Source organism: Cavia porcellus, unplaced genomic scaffold (assembly GCF_034190915.1).
Source record: "Cavia porcellus strain 051 isolate PalLab524CR breed Dunkin Hartley unplaced genomic scaffold, mCavPor4.1 scaffold_33, whole genome shotgun sequence".
Lineage (NCBI taxonomy): Eukaryota > Metazoa > Chordata > Mammalia > Rodentia > Caviidae > Cavia > Cavia porcellus.
Window position 1 is genome coordinate 18,375,919 of NW_026947516.1, and position 21,449 is coordinate 18,397,367.

A 21,449-nucleotide genomic window follows, 5' to 3' on the forward strand; every position below is an offset into this window, starting at 1 on the left:
TAGCTGAGCTGGGGATATAGCTCAGCAGCACAGCACCTGCCTGGCAAGCTCAAGGTCATAAGTTCAATTCCTGGTATCAAAAAGAAAAGAAATTATTGGCTGAGAATGTAATCATTATATACTGCAAACATGTACTAATACAAGTCAAAAAAAGAGAGAGAAGAAAACATTAGATAAATCCTAAAAATAAAATGTAACGAACATTTAAAATGACAAAATATGCAGAAACCAAGAAACAAATCAAAATCCTCCCTAAATAAAAAAATAAAATTCCATCTAAAGCCCAAATTCTTTTAATTCACTTTGGTTTAAGTCCAGAAAGTCAAAGGCTGTAGAAATCTGCAAGGAATACAGCAAACCTCTCTCAGGTGCGGCAGCATGTCACATGCAAACACATGGGGCCCTGGAGGGCAGGGGTGGGGGAACTGAGTACTCCGCAGTGCCGCCGGGCCCACCTGTCAGCCATGTTACCCCACTTCAGCAGCAGGCTGCTCGAGTCGTTGCTCACGGGCAGGTCCAGCCGCTCCTTCAAGTGCTTCACGATGCCCTGCTGTTCCAGGAGCACGGGCACGCGGTAGGTGGAAGATACGTCGTGGATACACATGACCTGCCGGCCGGGACAGAACAGGCTGCTGAGACAGGCAGCTCAGGTGGGCCTCGGGAAGGCAGCCCAGCTCAGGAGCAACTGACAGTTTAATTCTGCTGATGCACGGAAGGACACCAACAAGCCGGGTGGGGTGGCACACACCTGAGATCCCAGCACTCAGGAGGCTGAAGCAGGAGGATCACAAGATAGAGCTCAACCCAGGCAACTTAATGACTTAATAAGATTTTGTCTCAGAATTCAATTTAAAAAAAAAAAAATTTTAAGGGCCTGGGGATACAGCTCAGTAAAGAGCTGCAAGCACTAACCTGTTCAGGGTTCACATGACAAAACATGGAAATCTTCTCCTTCACAGCCATCTCAATGGGCGTGGAACTCCGGCAGACAATCTGTTGGGGTGAGTTTGCTCGTTCAGCAAATAGGAGCTGAGTGGCCCTGTCACTGGCCACTGTGTCCAGTTCTCCCACCTCAAGGAGCCCAGGTGAGGGTACACCAGTCACCCCGGGCCCTCAGGACTGGAAGCCCAGCAAAATGCAGGAGACCAAGACTCAGGAAGCTGAGGCATGAGGATCACCATGAGTTTGAGGAAAGCCTGGGCTACATAGTGAGTTTCAGGCTAGTCTGAACTACATCCTGAGACCCTTCCCCACTCCACTCCCCCAAAAAAGAATAGTAAATTAAAATAAATACCCAAGCATAGTGGTGCATGCTTGTCATCCCAGTACTTGTGAGACTGAGACAGGAGGATCACTGTGAGTTCAAGACCAGCCTGAGCTACATTGTAAGTTCAAGGCTGGACCAAGCTACATGGCAAGACACTGTCTCAAAAAAAAAAACTGGGCCAGAGATATAGCTCAGCAGCATAAGTAAACACAAGATCCTGAGTTCAATTCCTAGTACAAAAAAATAAAATAAAATAAAATAAAAAACATGGAGGTAATCCTCCAAGATGCCCACAGCACTCACTCACCAGATCTGGGGACAGCCCCAGGCCCCTCAGCGCACGGACACTGTTCTGCGTGGGCTTGGTTTTCTGTTCCTTGGTGGCGCTGGGCTAAAAAGGAATGGGTCCTGTCAATACCCTGTGGGTCCAGCTCTTCGGGGTAAGTGGCAGCCCCCATGCCCAACAAGGGCCACAAAGCATCATAGGAAAGGTGGGCCAGGTGGCCGGGCACACACATGTGCGAAGCCCACCTGCGGGACCAGGCTGACATGAATGTTGTAGAAATTCTCTCTCTTTGCCTTGAACTGGAACTGTCTGAAGGCTTCCACGAACGGCATCCCCTCAATGTCTCCGATGGTGCCGCCCAGCTGGGAAGAGAAGACAGAAGCAACTGGCAATGAGCAAACATCTTCCGTGGCACACAAGTAGCAAATGCCTTCCTACCATGAATGCCCATGTCTGCACAAGAACAAAAGCTTGCCAGTGCACCACGCCACTGAATTAGATGCTTACAATGGATCTGATCGTCATGGTGGCACAGGTCTCGGATCCAGCACTCTGGGAGGCCGAGACAAAAGGGTGGCAAGTTCAAGCCCAGCCTGGGTAACTTAAAACAGAGGAGAATGATAAGCTCATTTCAACAAATGGCCCCAGTTGGCAGGTCGAACTCTAACCCAGGGACAGTACCATAGAAGTGACAGCTATTGGCTCTGCCTGGATCCCCAGATGTAAATTGTGAGCATCCTCCCCACCCTCTCCCTCATTATTTTTTTTTTCTCTCTCTCTCTGTCTCTGTCTCTGTCTCTCTCCCACCCTCTTGCCTTGCCTGCTGTATTTGAGCAGGCTCCTTTCAATGTCAATTCCTATTATTAAAATATGCTGGTTTTCTGAAACAAATAGTAGCAAAACCCCCATGAATATGCCTGGCAGCATAATCCTTCAATAAATGTCAACTTTACTTTACAATGTATTTCCAATAAGGTTACTTAAAGCTTTTTGCTTTAGAGTAACAGAAAATTCACCTTAACCCATTCATTCTCATCATATTAAATAAAGTCAATCACATAGATCTTAAAATTATCTATGTGGGCATGGTGGCACACGCTGCTAATTGCACCAACAAGGGAGGCTGAGGCAGGAGGATCACAAATTCCAGCCCAGCTTGGATAGCTTAGTGACTTAGTAAGACCCTGTCTCAAAAATGAAAAGGGCTGGGGAAATATCTCAACGCAAAGGCTCTGGGTTCAATCCTCAGTGCCACAAAACAAAATTAAAAATTAAAACTAAAATAAAATTCTTTAGCACTTAAGGGTCCTACTATGGTACATGGTCAACACTGTAAGTGAAGGGCTGGGACATATTTAAGACAATCTTCTCCTAAATAGCTCAGAGTATGACCAGGAAAACAACACAAAGTTAAATAATAAGCAGCAGCAGAACCTGAGTGGTACATGATGCAATCCTAGCACTCAGGAGGCTGAGGCAGGAGGATTACTGTGAGCTTGAAGCCAGTCTGGGCTACATAGTGAATTCAAGGCCAGCCTGACTGCATAGCAAAAATCTGTCTCAAAAAAGAAAACAGTAAGTAAGTAAATGAAGAGTAAAAAGTTCCAAGCATGAGTTTGGGGCTATACCTTAGTGGTGGAGCGCCAGGTGCATAGCAAGTACAAGGCCCTTGTCTGAGCCCCGTCCTCCTTCCTGCCCCGAATCACCCCTCTTCACTCACAGCCTCAGCCAAGATGGGGGTCCTTTCCAAGGGCCCTCATCTCTGGCTGCACGTTGCTCCCTAGCACAGCGCCCCACATGCACTTTACAACAACCCAGCTAGCAATCACCATGATTCCAGCCTTCCTGCCCGGCTGAGCTGCAGCCGGTAGCTCAGCCTGTGCCTGGTACTCTGTGACCACCACCTGGGGCAGTGACTGGGATGGACAGAGGCCTCTGAAAGTGACCAAAACCCCAATGGGACCACACCAGATACACTGAAAATCGCCTCACTGTGGAAGAGATCAGTTTTCACTAACTTTGATTCATACAACAAAACATAATCAGAGAGCTGGGCTGGTGGCTCACACCTGCGAGCCTAGTCCTTGGGAGGCTAAGGCAGGAGGCTTATCACGAGTTCAAGGCCAGCCTGGGCTAAACAGGCTGAACTACATAGTGAGACCCTGTTTCAAAAAAACAAAGAAATTAGAATTTAAGCTTCCTCTTCCCACAAACAGGTAAGAATATATGATATGACTTTACTGTAAGAGAGTAATAAACCTTATTATGAAATTCCAAGAAGCAAAAACATATACATCATAGGCAATCAGGAACTTGGTGGAGACGGGTTGGGGGTATCAGTAACCACAAGACACAAGAATCTAATGGAGCCGAGCGTGGTGGCTCATGCCTGTAATCCCAGCACTCGGGAAGCTGAGGCAGGAGGATCATTGCAAGTTTGAGACCTAGGCTACAAAGTGAGCTCAAGGCCAGCCTGAACTGCACAGCAAGACCCTGTCTCAAAAAGACAAAAAAATCTAATGGAAACAAAATTTTGTTTTTGAGAAGAAAAGAAATACTCTTCGGTTTTTGGTTGGGAGTCAGGAAGGAATAGAAAAAGGAAACCAAAATTGTAAACGTTATTCGCGTCTGCCCTCATATGGCCAATGGCGGTACTGCAGTTCCTTCAGAAGTTGCCTCTGCAAGATCTGGGGATCATGGTACCAACATGTCCAGAAAACTTTAGTCTGTTGGTATCAGCAGATTGCCGTGAGTTCCAGGCCATCTTGAGCTACACAGTGAGCTCAAGGCTAGCCTGCACTACAACTCGAGACCCTGTCTCAAAAACCAAATGAAACATTTTATGGAAGGAATCTTCCTATTGGAAGACAACCTTTTTAAAATTTTTGTACTGGGGATTAAACTCATGACCTTGTGCTTGCCAGGCAGGCACTTAAGCCACTGAGCTAAATCCCTGGCCCCAAACTTTTATTCTTTTAACCATGCCAGGTATAAATGACCTCTAGTTTGTGCTTCAATGACCTGGCCTAAAATGAACAAAGCCTGTTCGCTCCCCAGCTTCAGGAAATTGGGGACCTAACCTGCAGAGATTCTGATGACAACAGCCCCTTCCCTTGAGAACCAAGTCACTCCAGAAGCCCTGTGAGTAGTGTGCAGACACAGCAGAGGACTGAACCTGACTTACCTGGAGCACCAGACAGTGCCTGCCCAACAGCTGCAGGGAGAAACTCTCGTTGGCCTTCAATTTACAATCCTCCTGCCTCAGCCTCCCAGAGTGCTAGGACCACTTTGCCACAGTTCTACCTCCTCCTCCTCCTCCTCCTCCTCCTCCTCCTCCTCCTCCTCCTCCTCCTCCTCCCCCTCCTCCCCCTCCTCCCCCTCCTCCTCCTCCTCCTCCTCCTCCTCCTCCTCCTCTTCCTCCTCCTCCTCCTCCTCTTCCTCCTCCTCCTCCTCCTCCTCCTCTTCCTCCTCTTCCTCCTCTTCCTCCTCCTCTTCCTCCTCCTCCTCCTCCTCTTCCCATTTCTTGTCTCCTTCTTCCTTCTTCTCCCTTCTTTGCTCTTTTTTCTTTAAGATGGTGATCTCACTATGTTCCCCAGGCTGTCTTCAACTTCTAGACTCAAGTGATCCTCCTGCCTCAGCTTCTTAAGTAGCAGGGATTACAGACACATACCACCAAAACAATTAAGACTGTGAATCTGTGGAATACTTCTTTGTAAAAAGGTGACAAAGTAAGTTGCACTTACCCCAGAATGAAACATAAAAGCTTAGTTCCAAGATGATTCTCAAAAACAACAGCCTGGGGCTGGGGCAATAGCACCAAAACTAAACTACACATGTCTAGCTGTGATTAATGTCATTAGAAACATTTGCAGGTAAATATCATGCTATAGAAGATTCATTGTGTTAGCACTTGCCAAACATGCATGTAGCCCTGGGTTCAATTGCCACCCCAAAAAAAATCATAAAAATTAGAAAAGAAGCATTTCCTTTTTCCTTAATGTAAACTGGTATGGAAGAAACAATCAGAGAAGCAGGCATGGTGATGCACACCTATAATTCCAGCACTTGGGAGGCTGAGGCAGGAGAATCACCATGAGTTTAAGGCCAGCCTGGGCTACATAGTGAGTGTAAGTCCAGCCTGAACTACAAAGTGAAATCTTTTTTCTTTTGTTTTATTTTATTTAAAGAAAGACTAAACAAAACAGAAAACAGGTAGAAATAATACATACTTTCAAAGAAAAAAATGAACAGTAAGAAATCACTAAGTTGATGATTACATATTGTCCTCTTACAAATAGTTGTGTAGTGAAATTTTGTTTCAAAAAAAAAAACAACTAAAAATTGTATTTGTTTTTAAAAGGACTTTTTTAAAAATTTTGTATAGAACATTACATTATATATTTATATCATGTTTGTTGATCAGCCAGCCACACAGTTCTAGTAGTATAACACATACTTAGTATGGTTCAATGCATTTAGATTTTTTTTTTGAGACACAGTCTTACTTTGTAATTCAGGCTCACCTTGAACTCCCAACAATCTTCTTACCTCAGCCTTTACTGTGCTGGGATTGCGCACATGGGCTCCATCACCCAGCTTACATTTATATTTATCAGCTATACCACTAACACAATGATGCTTCCATGCAGCATATTTATCTGCAAGTGTTTCTAATTACAACAGTAGCAGTTAGTATGTATATGGCTTTGGTTTTGAGACACGGTCTTACTATGCAGTTCAAGCTAGTCTTGAACTCACTGTGTAGTGCTGGGATTATGGGCGTGCACCACCATACCTGGCTTAGTTTTGTTTCTTTGAAACAGGGTCTTACTATGTTACCCATGAGGCCCCTGCCTCAGCCTCTTGAGTAGCTGGTATTACAGATGTGCACCCAGCTGGCTAAAGTATATTGATTGAGCACCTCCTAAATGCCAGGCATTACTAAATGCTTTATACTATGGCATGAAATCGTTTCAACAACTGTGTTTTCTCAACTTCTTATTATAATACTACATTATTACCATATTGTTACTGGCGAGTACACTGAAGTGCTGACTAATGTACCCAAAGCCATACGGGCATCTTAATACTAGCTAATAATTTGGGGGCAGGGCACTGGAAATGGAATCCAGGGTCTCAACTCATGCTAGACAGGAATCCACTTCTGAGCTATGTTCCCAGCCCTAGCTAGTAATTTCTAAGCACTTCTCATATTTCTGATACCATTCTAAGTACTAAGTGTAGAGATTTATTTAATTCTCAAAAGAATGAGTTAGGTATTCTCATTATGCCCATTATTTATCCCCCTCCCCGCTTATTTCTGTTTTTTTTTCAAGACAGGGCCTCACTATATAGCCCAGACTGGCCTCAAACTGGTGGTGACCCTCCTGCCTCAGCCTCCCTAGAGTGGTGGGATTATGACCGTGCAGCACACCTGGCATTAAGCATGCTCTTCTTTCCTTAAATTGAAACACACTTCTCTTAGTTGAAACTCACTTCTCTTTTCTACCACCTGACTTCCTAACTCAATCTCCGAAAGCACTTTGAAAATACTAACAATGTGCACTGCAACATATTCTGCCACATACAGCCAGGGCCACTTGCAAGCTTCTGACAGCCAAACTATGCCCGATGCAAGCCCAGTCCTAACACTGACCTCTGAGCTCCTCATGCCCCAGGAGTTCATGCAATTACTGCCTTACTTGTCCACTGACTGGTGATCGCAAGGAAAGGGTTAACTAGGCTGCCCTAGCTTCTAGACCTGGTCCTGTAGCCTGGGGTCATCTGTCTGCACCTGCCGCCAAGTGCTGCAGAGCAGGAGGTGAGACAGCAGCACACACACTTAGAATGGAAGGCCTCGTGCTTACCTCTATGACACAGATCTGGGGCTCTTCCATGTTCCCATCCACTGGTACCTTAGACTGATTCATAACCCATTCTTGGATGGCATCGGTGATGTGGGGGACAACTGCAGAAAGAAGTCACACACTGAAGCTCACTCATGCCCACCATTGAGGAAAGTACCCCAGACCTCCAGAACCACCCAAGTAATCCACAAATTAGACCAGCTCCAGGGCCTCTGTGACCATCTTCCCTCATGACAATAGCATGCCCTAATTTGGTGGGAGTCTCTTAATATTGGGCCTTTATAAGCGACACTAACCAGTCAAAGAGATCAAGAAACAAAGCAGCTGGGTGCAGTGATGCACAATTGTGACTGGAAGACACAGGAAGCTGAGATAGGAGGATCACTAGGCTGTGCAGGGCCAGCTCAGACTACGTAGTGAGTTCAAGGCCATCCTAAACTATATAGGGAGTGTTGGGCTCTCAAAAACAAAACAAAAAAACAATGCAAGAGCTGAGGATTTAGCTCAGTGGTGCAGCACCTGGCACCACTGCATGAACCCCTGTCAAGCATGAGACTCTGAGTTCAATTCTCTGTACAAAAAAAAAAAAAAAAATACAATGGAGAAGTGCCATCATTATCTTTGTGGAAACCAAAACCAGGAAATATCTATCTTGCCAACTCAAAACTGTGTAGAAAGGGCAGCTGGGTCAGCCAGGGAAGAAAGAGAGGGCACCCAGCTGTACGACATCAGGTGGGCACTAGCCAGCAGGGAGAGGATGGAGATGAGGCCAGTGACGCAATGCGTGAGCAAGAAGCCAAAAGGGCAGTCTCCATTAGCACCTGAGCCCCAGGGCCCCTGGGCAGGGCGACAAAAGAGCCCAACATTCCTGACCTCTGCTAAAGAAACACAAAGGCAACAGGCCACGGCCGCTAGATACAAAACTCTAATTTGATACCGGAAGTAAAAATGCTGACTTCCGGGTTACATGCCAAGAAAGTGCCTCCCATTGGTGGATTGAGAACAGCTCACTGCGCATGCCCACTTGGCCCCCAGTCCAAGCTGGTGAGGTCTCCTGTGCCCTTCCCCTTCTCTGGCAGCTTAGGACTCACAGGGGTTACTCTGCCCCGTTATCGTTATAGCAGCATGTCAGGAGTAAAAAGGAACTCCCTCCTGTGGCTCTTCCCAGGGCCGCCACTTGGGGGACAATTAACTCACAGCACCAGCGAGCTCCCCAACAGCCACAGTATCCTGGCTAGTACTCAGCCTAACTCAAGTGTGTACTTCTCAACTGGTGATCCAACTTAAAAATGACTCAAAGAGGCCAGGCACCATATTCACCCAACCACACAGGAATACAAAGTGTCAGGACCCCTACAGGTGCCAAGGAGTTCTTCTAAGACATCTTGGAGTCATCTCACCCTGAGAAGGGCTGGTAGCTGGGGCCTCCCATCACTCCCCAATACTCACTTTTCAAAGATGAGTGGTCACCATCCATGCAAAGAAACAAGATAAAGGAAAAAAATAAAAACATTAAAACACAGGATCTGGGTATGGTGATGCATGCCTGTAATTCCAGCAATCAGGAGGCCAAAGCAGGAGGACCCCAATGAGTTTGAGGCCAGCCTGCACTCACAGTGAGAGCTGGGTGTCAAAAATAAACAAATAGTGGCTGGGGATTCAGCTCAGTGGTGTAAGCACCTGCCTGGCAAGCTCGAGGTAGTGAGTTCAATCCCTGATATCAAATAAATAAAGCACAAGAGCCAAGCATGGTGGCGTAAATCAGGCTGACCTCGAACTAAGTATTCCAGGTTGGCCTCAAACTTGTGTGATTCTCCTGCCTTAGCCTCCTGAGTGCTGGGATTATAGGTGTGTGCCACCATGCCAGGTTTTCTTTTGTAACTAATGTCATTGTTCTTAGTCTATCCATTGTTCCCCACCTTTGGTTTAGAAAATTTATGGAGAACCATTTATCTTTTAATCAGAATGAAAATTATTTTTTTGGCATTTATTTATTTTGGTGTTTTAAGACAGGGTCTCATTGTGTAGTCCAGGCTGGCTTTGAACTCACTATGTGGCCACAATGGCCTCCAACTTGAATTAATCTTCCTACCTCTGCCTCCTAAGTGCTGGGATTACAGATCTACATCACCATGCCGGGCTCCTGTGCTTTATTTATTTATTTGATATCAGGAATCGAACTCATGACCTCGAGCTTGCCAGGCAGGTACTTATGCCACTGAGCTGAATCCCCAGCCCCTATTTATTTTTGAGACCTGGCTCTCACTGTGTAGTACAGGCTGGCCTCAAACTCATTGGAATCCTCCTGCTTCAGCCTCCTGATTGCTGAGATTACAGGCATGCATCACCATCCCCAACTCCTGTGTTTTAATGTGTTTAATTTTTTCCTTTATCTTGTTTCTTTGCATAGATAGTTCAAGGCCTATGATATCTGAGGATCCTAAATACAAGCCCTGCCTCCCACAAAAGGAAAAGAATGCAGAGATTTGAAAGGGATGAAAACGTAGATAGTTCAAGGCCTATGATATCTGACTTCTGTGTGTACAGCCCAGCCCCACGCATCTGCAGCCCCTCATACCTTGCACTGTCTTCCCCAGGTAGTCTCCGCGCCGCTCCTTCTTAATCACATGATGATAGATCTTCCCGGTGGTGATATTATTGTCCTTGTAGAGATTAATATCCAAGAACCTTTCATAATTTCCAAGATCCAGGTCAACTTCTCCACCATCATTTAAGACAAACACTTCACCTGGAATGAAAAGGCAATGCAGAAATTAAGCACTTGCCTCCATGAGACTATTTTTCAAAGACTGACAGACACATTTTTATTAAAGGTTTAAAAGAATTGTATTCACAGTGATGGTCTATTACCATTTCCTTATCTTGATGGGGAATATAACAATTCCAGTCTATCGACAAAAATGCATCAGAAACATTATATTCTACCATGGTGATTTTTTTAAAATCCCACTGAAATTCTGGCAGGTTTAGAAAAACTAAGCCAGGCATGGTGGCACATACCTGTGATCCTCTCAGAGGCCAAGACAGGAGGATCCTAAATACAAACCCAGCCTGGGCAATTCAGCAATTTGGAAAAATTTGACATCAAAGGTAAAAAATAAATACATGAAAGAAATGTAACTCAGGGTAAAAGCCCTATGTTCAGTCCCAGTACTGAAAAAAAAGAGAGACAGAGACAGAGACAGCATGTGAATGAAAAAGAAAGGGAAAAAAAGGGGAGAGAAAGCACAGTGGTACAGTACACGCCTGTAGTCCCAGCTCCAGGAAAGGCTAACTCAGGAAGATTACAAGGTGAGCAATAGTCTGGGTAACTTCATGAGACTCTGTCTCAAAACGTGATGAGGGAGGGGGTGTTTCTCACTGGTTGCGTGCCTGCCTCACATATTTGAGGCCCTGGGTTTTAGCCTCAGTACTATGAGAAAAAAAAAAGATTCAGCATTTCTTAGCTCATCATATACCACATGAAAAAATGACTTTTTTGTTGTTTTTTGGTCTTTTTGAGACACGATCTCACTACACAGTTCAGGCTGGCCTTGAACTCACTTTCCAATGTGTTGGTGCAAGAGTGTAATCTCAATACTCAGGAGGCACAGATAGGAGGATCACTGCAAGTTTGAAGCCAACCTGGGCTACATAGTTTTTGTTTCTGTTTTGAGATAGAATCTCACTCAAGGCATAGGCTGGCCTTGAACTCAGAGCAATCCTTCTGCCTCAGCCTCCCAAGGGCTGGAATTACAGGTGTGCACCATCATGCCCGACTGGGCTACAAAGTAAGAAAGAGAAAAGGAGCGGGGTTCTGGGGAGGAGCTAAGTGTGAAGGCCTTATGTTCACTTCACAGCACAAGGAGGGGAAAAAAGTTCCAGACAAATCTGGATGAATCAGTTGCCCTAAGCAGTTGTTGCACTCAGGGATTGCAAGGAGAACAATTACATACAGGACATAGAATTTATAATATTGTTTTATGATAGTCACCCAGAGTTAAATACAAAAAAGTACAGGAAATCTGTCCATAGCACTAAAGACCCAGAATATTCAGCCAAGGGCCTGGATCCCACAGCAATGTCCTGCATGAATCCAGCTGAAGACCTAGAGCCCTTGACAATGCTTCCCACAAGACCAACTGGAGATCCAAAGCCCACAATAAGGACTCATGCAAGTCTGTTTTACAGATCTGTACTGGAAAAGCCCAAAGGTCAGCAGTGGAAGCTAGAAAGTCTATGCCAGTGAAGTGAAGGATCTGTACCAGTAGATTGAGAGTTCTGCAGTAGCACCAAGAAGCGATGCTCAAAATAAGGATCAGGGCTCCCTTAAAAATTACCACAGCCGAGAGTCTGGAAGAACGTGGTGGATAGATAGCAGCAGCCTTGGAGGCTCTCTAAAAAACCACACTTGAAATCCAGGAATGAGGCCAGGCAGGAAGTCCTAGGCAAGGGGTGATATTCTTTGCTGAGCCAGGAACGAACTAAATTAAGAGAAACCAACTGGAAATGCAATTCCGGTGATAGAGCAGGAACAGATAAGGTCTCAGCATGGAAGCCAGACCTCGCGCCACTGGAAACTGCGATTTGAATCACCTGCAGCCGCTGTTGTGTCCTGGTCGGCACAACGGGGAGAGAGGCATGAAAGCTCAGAGAGTGGGAAGCATTGGAAGGAGTTAGGATCAGGACTGGCCAGGTGCCCTGCATCAACCTGCAGTGAATGAGCAAATCAGGACCCTTCCAGAGAGAAGGAGGCTTCAGCGGAGGACATACTCGGACTGGGCAGACTTCCCAGAACGAGATGCTGCAGTGATTTCAGTCACATATCCCCCTCTCAAGCAGGATTGGAGGGGAGTGCCTGGCCTAAGAGATGCCGCTAGCTGAGACCAAATAGGCTAGCCCAACTCAGGTCCCAGTGCCTGGAGGTGCACCCTAGTGGTGAAGCCTTCAGGAGGTTGACCTGGAGGGGCAGGCACAGAAGAGGCTTCCCAGGTCTGTGTCTCCCTGGTGCTGCTGCAGTGGGTGGGAACACCCAGCCGGTGCAATTCAAACAGATTGTGGCCAACAGGGAAGAAAGCTGGGCCTCCTATAAATGCTTAAATATAAGGAACAAAGAATATGGGAAGAGGGAGCAACAAGAAAGGGTCCTCGGCCCCCAATCCTGAGAAACATACAATATCAGACACGGAACCAATAGACATAAAGCACTATCTCCAGAGCCTCATAGATGAGTTCAGGAATGAAGTTATTAATGACCTGAAACAAGACATAAGCAGAATAGTTCGAGAAATGCTAAGCACTGCCCAAGAAAAAACAGATGGTGGAATGGAAGAACAGAAAAAAAGGGGAGAATTGTTTGATGGAGAAGATAGAGAAAACATAGAATACGTAAAACAGGTTCAAAGAGATTACCAGGAAACTAAAAACTCTATCGAAAACTGGCATAACAGCTTGAAAGAAACTAAGGGCAGATTATCTGAACTGGAGGGCAGATTTGTAAGGTGGGAGCATGAAATGAAAAACTTCTTAAAAATAACAAAAAAACAAACAGCAACAATACAAAAACTAGAATATGATAAGAGGATCTATAACTTAAGAATTAAGAACATAAGAGAAGAAGTGGAGACACAAACAAATGGACTACAAAAGCTATTCACAGAAATAATCCAAGAGAATTCCCCTAATTTAGCAAATGGTAACGATACTCAGATATATGAGGCATACAGGACTCCAGCCACCTACAACCCAAACAGAGCTACACAAAGGCATATAATAATCAAAATTCCAGAAATCCAATATAAGAACAGAATATTAAAAGCCATCAGAGACAAGAAACAGATCACTTACAAGGGAACACCCATCAGAATTACAGCAGACTTCTCAAAGCAAACCATCAACTCACGAAGAGCGTGAGGGGAAATAATTCAAGCTTTGAAAGATAATAACTTGCAGCCAAGATTGATATATCCTGCACAACTGTCCCTAGAAATTGATGGAAAAACAAGGTGCTTCCAGGATAAAGAGGAACTAGGGGAATTTGCAACCACTAATTCAACTCTACAGAGAATACTGCAGGATAGTCTAAAAAAGGAAAATACCAAGATTCCAGAAATAGTGGCAGAGAGGCCACAATGAATGGAGCAGAAAACGAAATGAAGAAGACAAACTGACAACAAACGACAGAAAAAGAACTCAACAGAAATGAGGCAGAGAAGATCGGATGGTAGGAACAGCTATTTTGGAGAAAACAAGACATCATAATAGCTAGTGCTGATTTTAGTATCATCTTGTTTTGAAGTCCCATCAAACTTGTATTCTTCTGTCTCCATTGGTCTTAAAAGGTTGTATCTTATTGGATTTTATTTTATATGATAATGTAAGCAAAAACTTTTATAGACAAGGAGTTTACATAGAAATCATTGTTCATTTTCTGTTAATTGGCTCTAAATACCCAATTGTCATTGGGTATAATGTCATTCTCTTGAATGGTTTTATAGTGTCTTGATATGTTTGGTACTACAGTATAAGAAGTTATACTCAAAGATTTCAAGGAAAGAGACACTATGATAACTATTTTTATGTCAGGATATCTTGTGGTGAAACACTATTTTGCTTAAATGGTTATGTTTTGACCTGCGCTGTTCTGTTGTTATGCCCTCTTTTATCTCAATCCCCTTTTTTTAAATTATTTACTTTTTTCTTTTTATTTTTTTTAATTAAGGGAAAATAAATAAAAAATAGCAGGACACATTATAGTAACCTACTTTGATTTCCTATTAACTTGATTTGAAATGCTGTATTGCCCTCACCATCTTGCTTTGACTGATTTTCCTCTATTCTGCTTTGCTTGATAGTACCAAGTTCAAAAGTATAGGCATAACTGTGAAGACAATAAGAATCATTATGACGCCCATTCCGGTTGACTATCATCTTCTTTTAAAATCCTGTAATGTCTCCAATGCTTTGGTTTTATTCTTTACTGTTTAGTTCAATTTTATTATAACTGCCAATTCTTCTTAAAATAGCAAGAGGCAGTATGGTAACCATTGTTGATCACCTTATATTTTGTTTTTACATTATATTATGTCCATCCTTTTGATTTGACTGACTCTGTTCTGATATATCGCATTTGGTTTTACTCTCTTCAAAAAAAGTAATAAGAACTGTGGGAGTAATAAAACCCAAAATGTGTAATTGTCATTGTACAAAAGAAAAGAAAAGAAAGTGCTCTAAAGGATATAACTGCATATATGTTTAAGTGTTTAAGACACATAACCATATTACTGAGTGTTTTTTTGATCATTGAACAAAACTGTTTGCACTCTCACTGTTTGAAGGTCCACTTTATATGCTTCAATTTTGTAACTTGAACAACTATTTCTAAGATGAGAATATATAATCTATTAACTAGTGATTTCTTACTCTTTATTTTTTAAATTTTGTATTACTTGTACCCTTTTTCTGTTTTTTTCCTTTTTCTCCTTAAATAAAAAAAAAAAAATTACCACAGCCATTCTCAGCAGCAATGTGGTCTCGAGCTCCTCCATCAATGACCATGTGCAGAATACATATTAGGGAAGCCAATGTAAAAAGCTCCTCCAGGAAAACCAACAGCTCTAAACAACAATGCTTAGGAGTACCCACAATGCTATACTCTTCCTCTTTATGTCTCCTTTTATGCTGGCAACTTTCCTTAATGAGAGCTTATCTCAGCCGGGTGTGGTGCCTTACATCTGTAATCCCAGCACTCGGGAAGCTGAGGCAGGGGGCTTGTTGCGAATTTGAGACCAGCCTGGGCTACAAAGTGAGCTTAAGGCCAAACTGAACTGCATAACGAGACCCTGTCTCAAAAAGGAAAAAAAAAAAAAAAGAGCTTATCTCAATTTTTAAAAATAACATAAATAGGGCTAGGGGATTTATGTCAGATGCATAAGCACCTGCCTGACAAGTGTGAAATCATGAGTTCAAACCCTGGTACAAATAAATAAATAAATAGAGCTGGAGATGGAATTCAGCACTAAGCACTTGTGTAGCACGTGCAAGGACCTGGTTTAATCCCCAGTATCAAAAATCTCCCAAAAACTGAAAATGTGGTGTTAGAAGACAAGACATTCAATACCCTGGGAGTCATGGGCTAAGAAAAGATGAAGGAACAAAGGATTTCTGTTGCTTGATTGGGCTGGCTACATAATAGGTTCATTTAGCAAAGCTTATTGGGGGCTGAGGATATAGCTCAGTGGCAAAATTGCTTGCCTGGAAAGCACAAGGTCCTGAGTTCAATTCTTAGTACCAAAAACCTCATCAGAGTTGTCCAACCCATCAGCGTTGTCAGACTAAAATGCACTTTCCTGCATGCAAGTAAAGATGTTTTTACAAATGGTATGGAAAGGCTGATTCCTTTTTAAATATCAGCATTCATCGTACTTACTCCAGGCAGGGAGAAATGTTAAGAATATTAGCTGTATGGTAAAATAAAACTAAGCATGATCCATGGTAAGAGCTACCATGTTTCCAAAAGGCTTGACTAATTGGGAATGTCATCAGCCACAGGAAAGATGTACCACTGATGATGAGGACATTCACTCATCCCTGCAGAATTAGCCTGCAAGTGTATTTAGACAGATTCTAGCCCAAAGGGAGAACCCCAAACACAAGAAGGGATTGGGGTTGGACGGATACAGTTCTCTTTCCTACCGTGCTCATAGGGCGAAAAGGTCCCCGCATCAATGTTAATATAGGGGTCAATTTTGATGGCCGTAACTCGGAGTCCGCATGATTTCAGGATGGTCCCGATGCTGCTGGCGATGATCCCTTTGCCAATGCCGGAGATGACCCCACCAGTGACCAGGATATACTTCATTGGGGCAGCAGTAGCCAGGTAGCAACCCTTGGAAGTAACCTGTGAGGCAGGACATTCAGGATCAGAGAAGAGAAACATTTTCTCAAATAGCACAGTAGTTTTTTGTTTCTTTTGGTACTGGGCATCAAACTCACAGCCTCACACTTTCCAGGCAGGCACTTACACCACTGAGCTAAATCCCCAGCCCCTAAAGCAGAGTATTTTTGAGATTCTACCTCACCCTGGAAAGAATGGCTATTATCAAGAAATCAACCAATAACAAATGCTGGAGAGGCCGTGGGAAAAAGGAACCCTTCTCCATTGTTGGTTGGAATGCAGACTGATGCAACCACTGTGAAAATCAGTGTGGAGATTCCTCAAAAAACTGGGATTGGAGGTCCCATTTGACCCAGCTATTTCCCCTTCTGGGTATCTTCCCAGAAGAATAAAAAATATCATACCACAGCGATATATGTGCATTCATGTTTATGGCGGCACATATAATAGCTGGATCTTGGAAACAACCTAAATGCCCATCGACTGTGGAATGGATAAAAAAGATGTGGTATTTTTATACAATAGAGTACTACTCAGCCATAAAGAAGGATAAACTGGTGACTGTTATAGGTAAATGGAAGAAACTTGAGACCATGCACATAAGTGAAATAAATCAGACACACATGTATAAACATCATATTGACTCACTGGTGTGAGAAGCTGAAAGAAACAACATATATATACGTGTGTGTGTATAAACACATACACAATATATATCATTGTTACTCCAAAATTATTGTTTTGAAATTTTTCTCTTTAAAATAAGATAGACTTTTTAAAAAAATAAAGCACAATGTTTTATTACTTCAACTAAGTGCTTCAAATTTTTTAAACAAAACAGAATCTTGTAGGGTTTTTAATTTGAGGGGATTTTTGTTTGGTTTTGTTGTGTTTTTGAGACAAGGTCTCACTATATAGTCCAGGCTGGTCTTGAACTCATAGCAATCCTCCTGCCACAGTCTCCTGAGTGCTGAAATTAGCAGGAGTGTACCATCCCACCTCCCAGTTTTCTATATCTTTCTTAAATCTGTTCATTGGAATCAAAATACAAACTTTGGAAATGTTATTCAGTGTCAAAAGGAAATGAACTATCAAGCCATGAAAACATAGAGAAGCCCTAAATGCATATCAGTAAATGAAAGAAGCCAGTCTAAAAATGCTACAGACTGTCTGGCTCCAATTATATTATTGTATAATTGTATACAATATATACAATTATATATACAAGGAGGAAAAGGAAAAACTATAGAATCAGGCCAGACATAGTGGCACACTTCTGAGATCCCAGAACTCAGGAGGGAAGCAGGAGGATCTCTTTGAGTTTGAGGCCAGCCTGAACTATATAGGGAGACCTGGTCTCAAAAAAAGAGTTCTTGGGCTGGGGGTTTGGCTCAGCAGTGTAAGCGCCTACCTGGTAATTGTGAAGTTGTAAGTTCAGTCCCCGACACCAGGAAAAAAAAAAAAAAAGAAGGAATTCTGATTCAGATCAGACTCATCACTGGCCCTGGGCCTGTCACCTAAATTCTCAGGGAGCCTATGAAGGCTCTGTCTCCACTTTTCTCTACAGCTTTTGCACCTCAGGAGAAGCAACAGAGATCTTTGACTCACAGATGCTGAAATTTTATTATCTCATCAGCAGAAAATGTTCTCTGATGTCCAGTGTAACAGGAGCATAGTGTACATGTTTAAAAACTAGCTATGCCTGTAATTCCAGCACCAAGGGAGGCTGACACAGGAGGACCACAAATTTTAGCCCAGCCTGGGCAATTTAGTAAGACCCTGTCTCAAAACAAAAAGGGCTGGGAATGTAGCCCAGGGCAAAGGCTCTGGGCTCAATCCCTAGCACTGCAAAAAAAAAAAAAAAAAAAAAAAAAAAAAAAAAAAGAAGAAGAAAGAGTTGGTTATGGGGGTTTTGGAGATCTCCAGTTCAGTGTCAGAACACTTGCCTAACATGCGCTTGCCAACACCCTGGGTTTGATCCTATTCCTGCAAAAATAAAGGACAAAAAATAGCTGACTATTGGACTGGAGAAGCAGCTGGGTGTTAGGCCCTGGGTTCCACCTCATTTTTTTTTTTTGAGAGTTGTGGGGGTTGAGACAGGTCTCCCCGTGATATTGTTCAGGCTGGCATTGAACTCACCATGTAACCCAGAAGCTGGTGATGATCCTCTTGCCTCAGCTTCCCAAGTGTTGGGATTACAGGTGTGTACCACCACACCTAGTACCTGTTTATCTTTTAAAACAAACTCTCTTAACTTCAAAAGCTAGCTCACTTAAGGGTTATATTACTTCGGAATTGTGAATTCCATTTGAACTAGCTGACCACAATCAGGGAGAGTAAATTGCAGCTAACCCTGTCTCACCCCAGTGGCCTTGCTAAATCCCTGGCCTGCCATTCTCTGCATATTATACTTAATTAGCCACAACTTAAGCCGATGCATCCCTCCACAAGCCAACTGGCCACCCACTTATCTGAGCTATATTTTTCCCCCTCTGTTAGGTACTGAACCCAGGGTAGCCACACTCCCAGGCCTATTTTATTTATTTTGAGACAGGGTCTCAATCATTTGCTGAGTTGAAGTTGCAATCTTCCTGCCTCAGCATTCCAGAGTGCTGGGGTTACAGGTGTGAGCCCAGCTTCTGAGCTATACTTATAGCCTACAATATTCTCAGTCCAAACCTAGAACCTGCTCCAGTAGATCCTAAATACATGTGAATATTAATTTCTCCCACTCTCCCTGTCCCTGAGAGGCATTCATGAAGGCCATGTCTCCCCAGCCCTCTCTTATTCAGGCTCCTGGGGACCTACTGACAAAACTGGAGGAAGACAAGCAGATTTGTTCACATCTATGATCCTAGACAAGCTCTTCAACTTTTCAAGACCTTAATTTCCTCACTCCATGCCCTACATGGAGAACAGCTGTGCAGGGATTTACAAACAATGCCTAATGCAGGATGTGATGCCACATACCTGTAATTCCAGCACTTGGAAGGCTAAGACAGAAGGACTGCTATGAGTTCCAGTTCAACCCAGGCTGCACAGTGAGTTCAAACCAGCCTGAACTGCATGGTGAGACCCTGTCTCAAAAAACCCAATAACTAAATGAATTCAATAAAATTAAATCACAGCCAGACGTGACGGTGTACAAATGTAACCCTAGCACTCGAGAGACTGAGGCAGAAAGATCCTTGCAAATTCAAGGCCAGCCTGAACTGCATAGCAAGACTCTGTCTCAAACAAACAAACAAACTTTAAAAAAAGACATAAGATCTACTTTTAAAGCACATTTCATACTTTAGAAAGTCATTCTTGAAAAAAAATAAAAATAAAAAAACTTCTTTTCAACCTCTTTGAAACAAACATGTAAATTTGGAAGAGGTTTGAAACCCAGAGAAGTAGCTGGGCATGGTGGTGCACACCTGGAATCCCAGCACTCAGTAGGCTAAAGCAGGAGTTATCGCTGAGTTCAAAGCCTGGGCTACGTATCAAATTTAAGGCCAGCCTGAACTACATGACACCTGTCTCAAAAAAAGAAAGAAGGAAGGAAAGAAAGAAAGGGGAAAGAGAGAGAGGGAGAGTAGGGAAAGGAAAGGAAAAGAAAGAAAAGGAAAGGGCAGGAAAAGGTCAGCTTTTAGCTCTCGTGCTTCCTCAGAGCCCCACAGCTCCCCCAAGGGAAAAGTTTGCTCTTCAGTCATTTGCAGCGGCAGCGGAACACAGTGTTGATCTAATGGGGACAGTGTAGGCAGTAATGCCTAATAAAAAGTGAACAAGCCAGGACATCACTTCAGTTTTTCTAGTAGTCATACAGAAAAACCTAAAACCAGTGGGGTTATTGTTAACAGCCCATCTCTTGTAACCCAGTGTTTGCCCCGCAGTGATCACCCTGGAAATTACTCCTGTGATCCCATTACCCATTTCTGAGGCCAGGCCTCAGAAATCCCTGCCTGTGGTGCAATCTGGACAAGGTATGTGGCCTTCAGAAGTTTACTTAATTTCTTCCCAGGGTCAATCGCCACATGTGGCAGCCAGTAACTCCCACATGAGACTTGCCTCCAGGCCTAGGCCAGTCATAACACAGAGACCCCAAAAGACACAGTCTTGTTGTGTTACAGGCAGCTGAGTTAGTTAGAAATATCATAGGCAGTCAGACAGGACTGGACCCTCAAATGAAGCAAAGCAGAAGTTCAGATACCTTGCAGCCTTGAAAGAGACCTTCACCTCCTGCTGTAGGCCAGATCTCAAGACAAAAGGCAAAGCAAATACAGCCAGGACGCAAATAGCCAGAGTCCAAATAGTTCTTTATGCCCTGAGGAAGTCAGAATCAGCATCGCACCCCCCTACAGGAAGTCACTGCTGTTAAGCATGCCGCTTACTACCCGACTCATTCCTCCATTTGCTCCTAATTTAATCAACTTTACCTGAGCAATTAATCTTATTGTTGACCACAGTTCTGTGCCACCTTATGCCCACCTTGCAAATTCCCATTTTCCCCACCTTTTTGCCTTAAAAAAGTCCCTAGAAAAGACAAGAGTCCTTGGCAACCCCTTCTACCTCTCAGACAGAAGCTTGCTTTCTCTCAATAAATATATTGCCCTCTTAACCCCGTTGTTCCTAAAATTCATTCTTCGATTTTAGAGAACACTAACTCATACCGGACACAGCAGGTTGGGAGTTTCATTCCACTATATCTGTTGCATGTGCTCATTGAAGGAGTAACGTCCCGCCGGACGCCACAAAGGACTTGGTGAATGAACCCCTTTCACGAAGTTGGCGAAGAAACAAAAGTAAGCTAGGAAGCAGTCAGGAAAGCGGCCTCAGTGGACACAGGAAGGCCCCACGGCCTGCAGGGACAGAGACTTTTCGGGTGACAGGATGGCAGTCATATGTGCTCATCCCGCCAAATCCACTGGTCTGCGGCCGTGGAACGGGGCGTGTTCCTGAAGGCCGAGTCCCTGTCCCCTCGCTTTGCTTCTCACTGTGATGGCCCTTTGGGAGTAGCCCACTGACACGGGCCGCCAGGGGCATAGTTTAACGTGGCGCAGGCCGGGACGGCGAGAAAACAGAAAGACCCTGCCATCTGCCCTGTCGCCAGGCTCCCGGACGCCCGCGCGGGGCTTCACTTCCGCCAACGCC

General features: G+C 43.9%; 1 protein-coding gene across 4 annotated transcripts in view; it reads right to left on the reverse strand.

The window, feature by feature from the left end:
* The window catches only part of Ctps2 (CTP synthase 2), a 68,498-nt gene that overhangs the window by 45,912 nt on the left and 1,137 nt on the right, over positions 1-21,449 (reverse strand). For 2 of the 4 annotated variants that reach the window (XM_063242998.1, XM_023562038.2), the window contains exons 2-8: positions 16,115-16,319; positions 9,999-10,169; positions 7,421-7,521; positions 1,799-1,915; positions 1,575-1,658; positions 913-993; positions 456-607 (exon numbers count right to left, since the gene is read on the reverse strand). In XM_063242998.1, coding sequence (XP_063099068.1) covers positions 456-607; positions 913-993; positions 1,575-1,658; positions 1,799-1,915; positions 7,421-7,521; positions 9,999-10,169; positions 16,115-16,280 — 872 coding nt within the window. In that variant the 5' untranslated portion in view covers positions 16,281-16,319. Of the gene's footprint in view, positions 1-455; positions 608-912; positions 994-1,574; positions 1,659-1,798; positions 1,916-7,420; positions 7,522-9,998; positions 10,170-16,114; positions 16,320-20,508; positions 20,646-20,968; positions 21,182-21,449 lie in introns of those variants that run through there. The other 2 variants (XM_063242999.1, XM_063242997.1) reach the window with 2 other exon arrangements.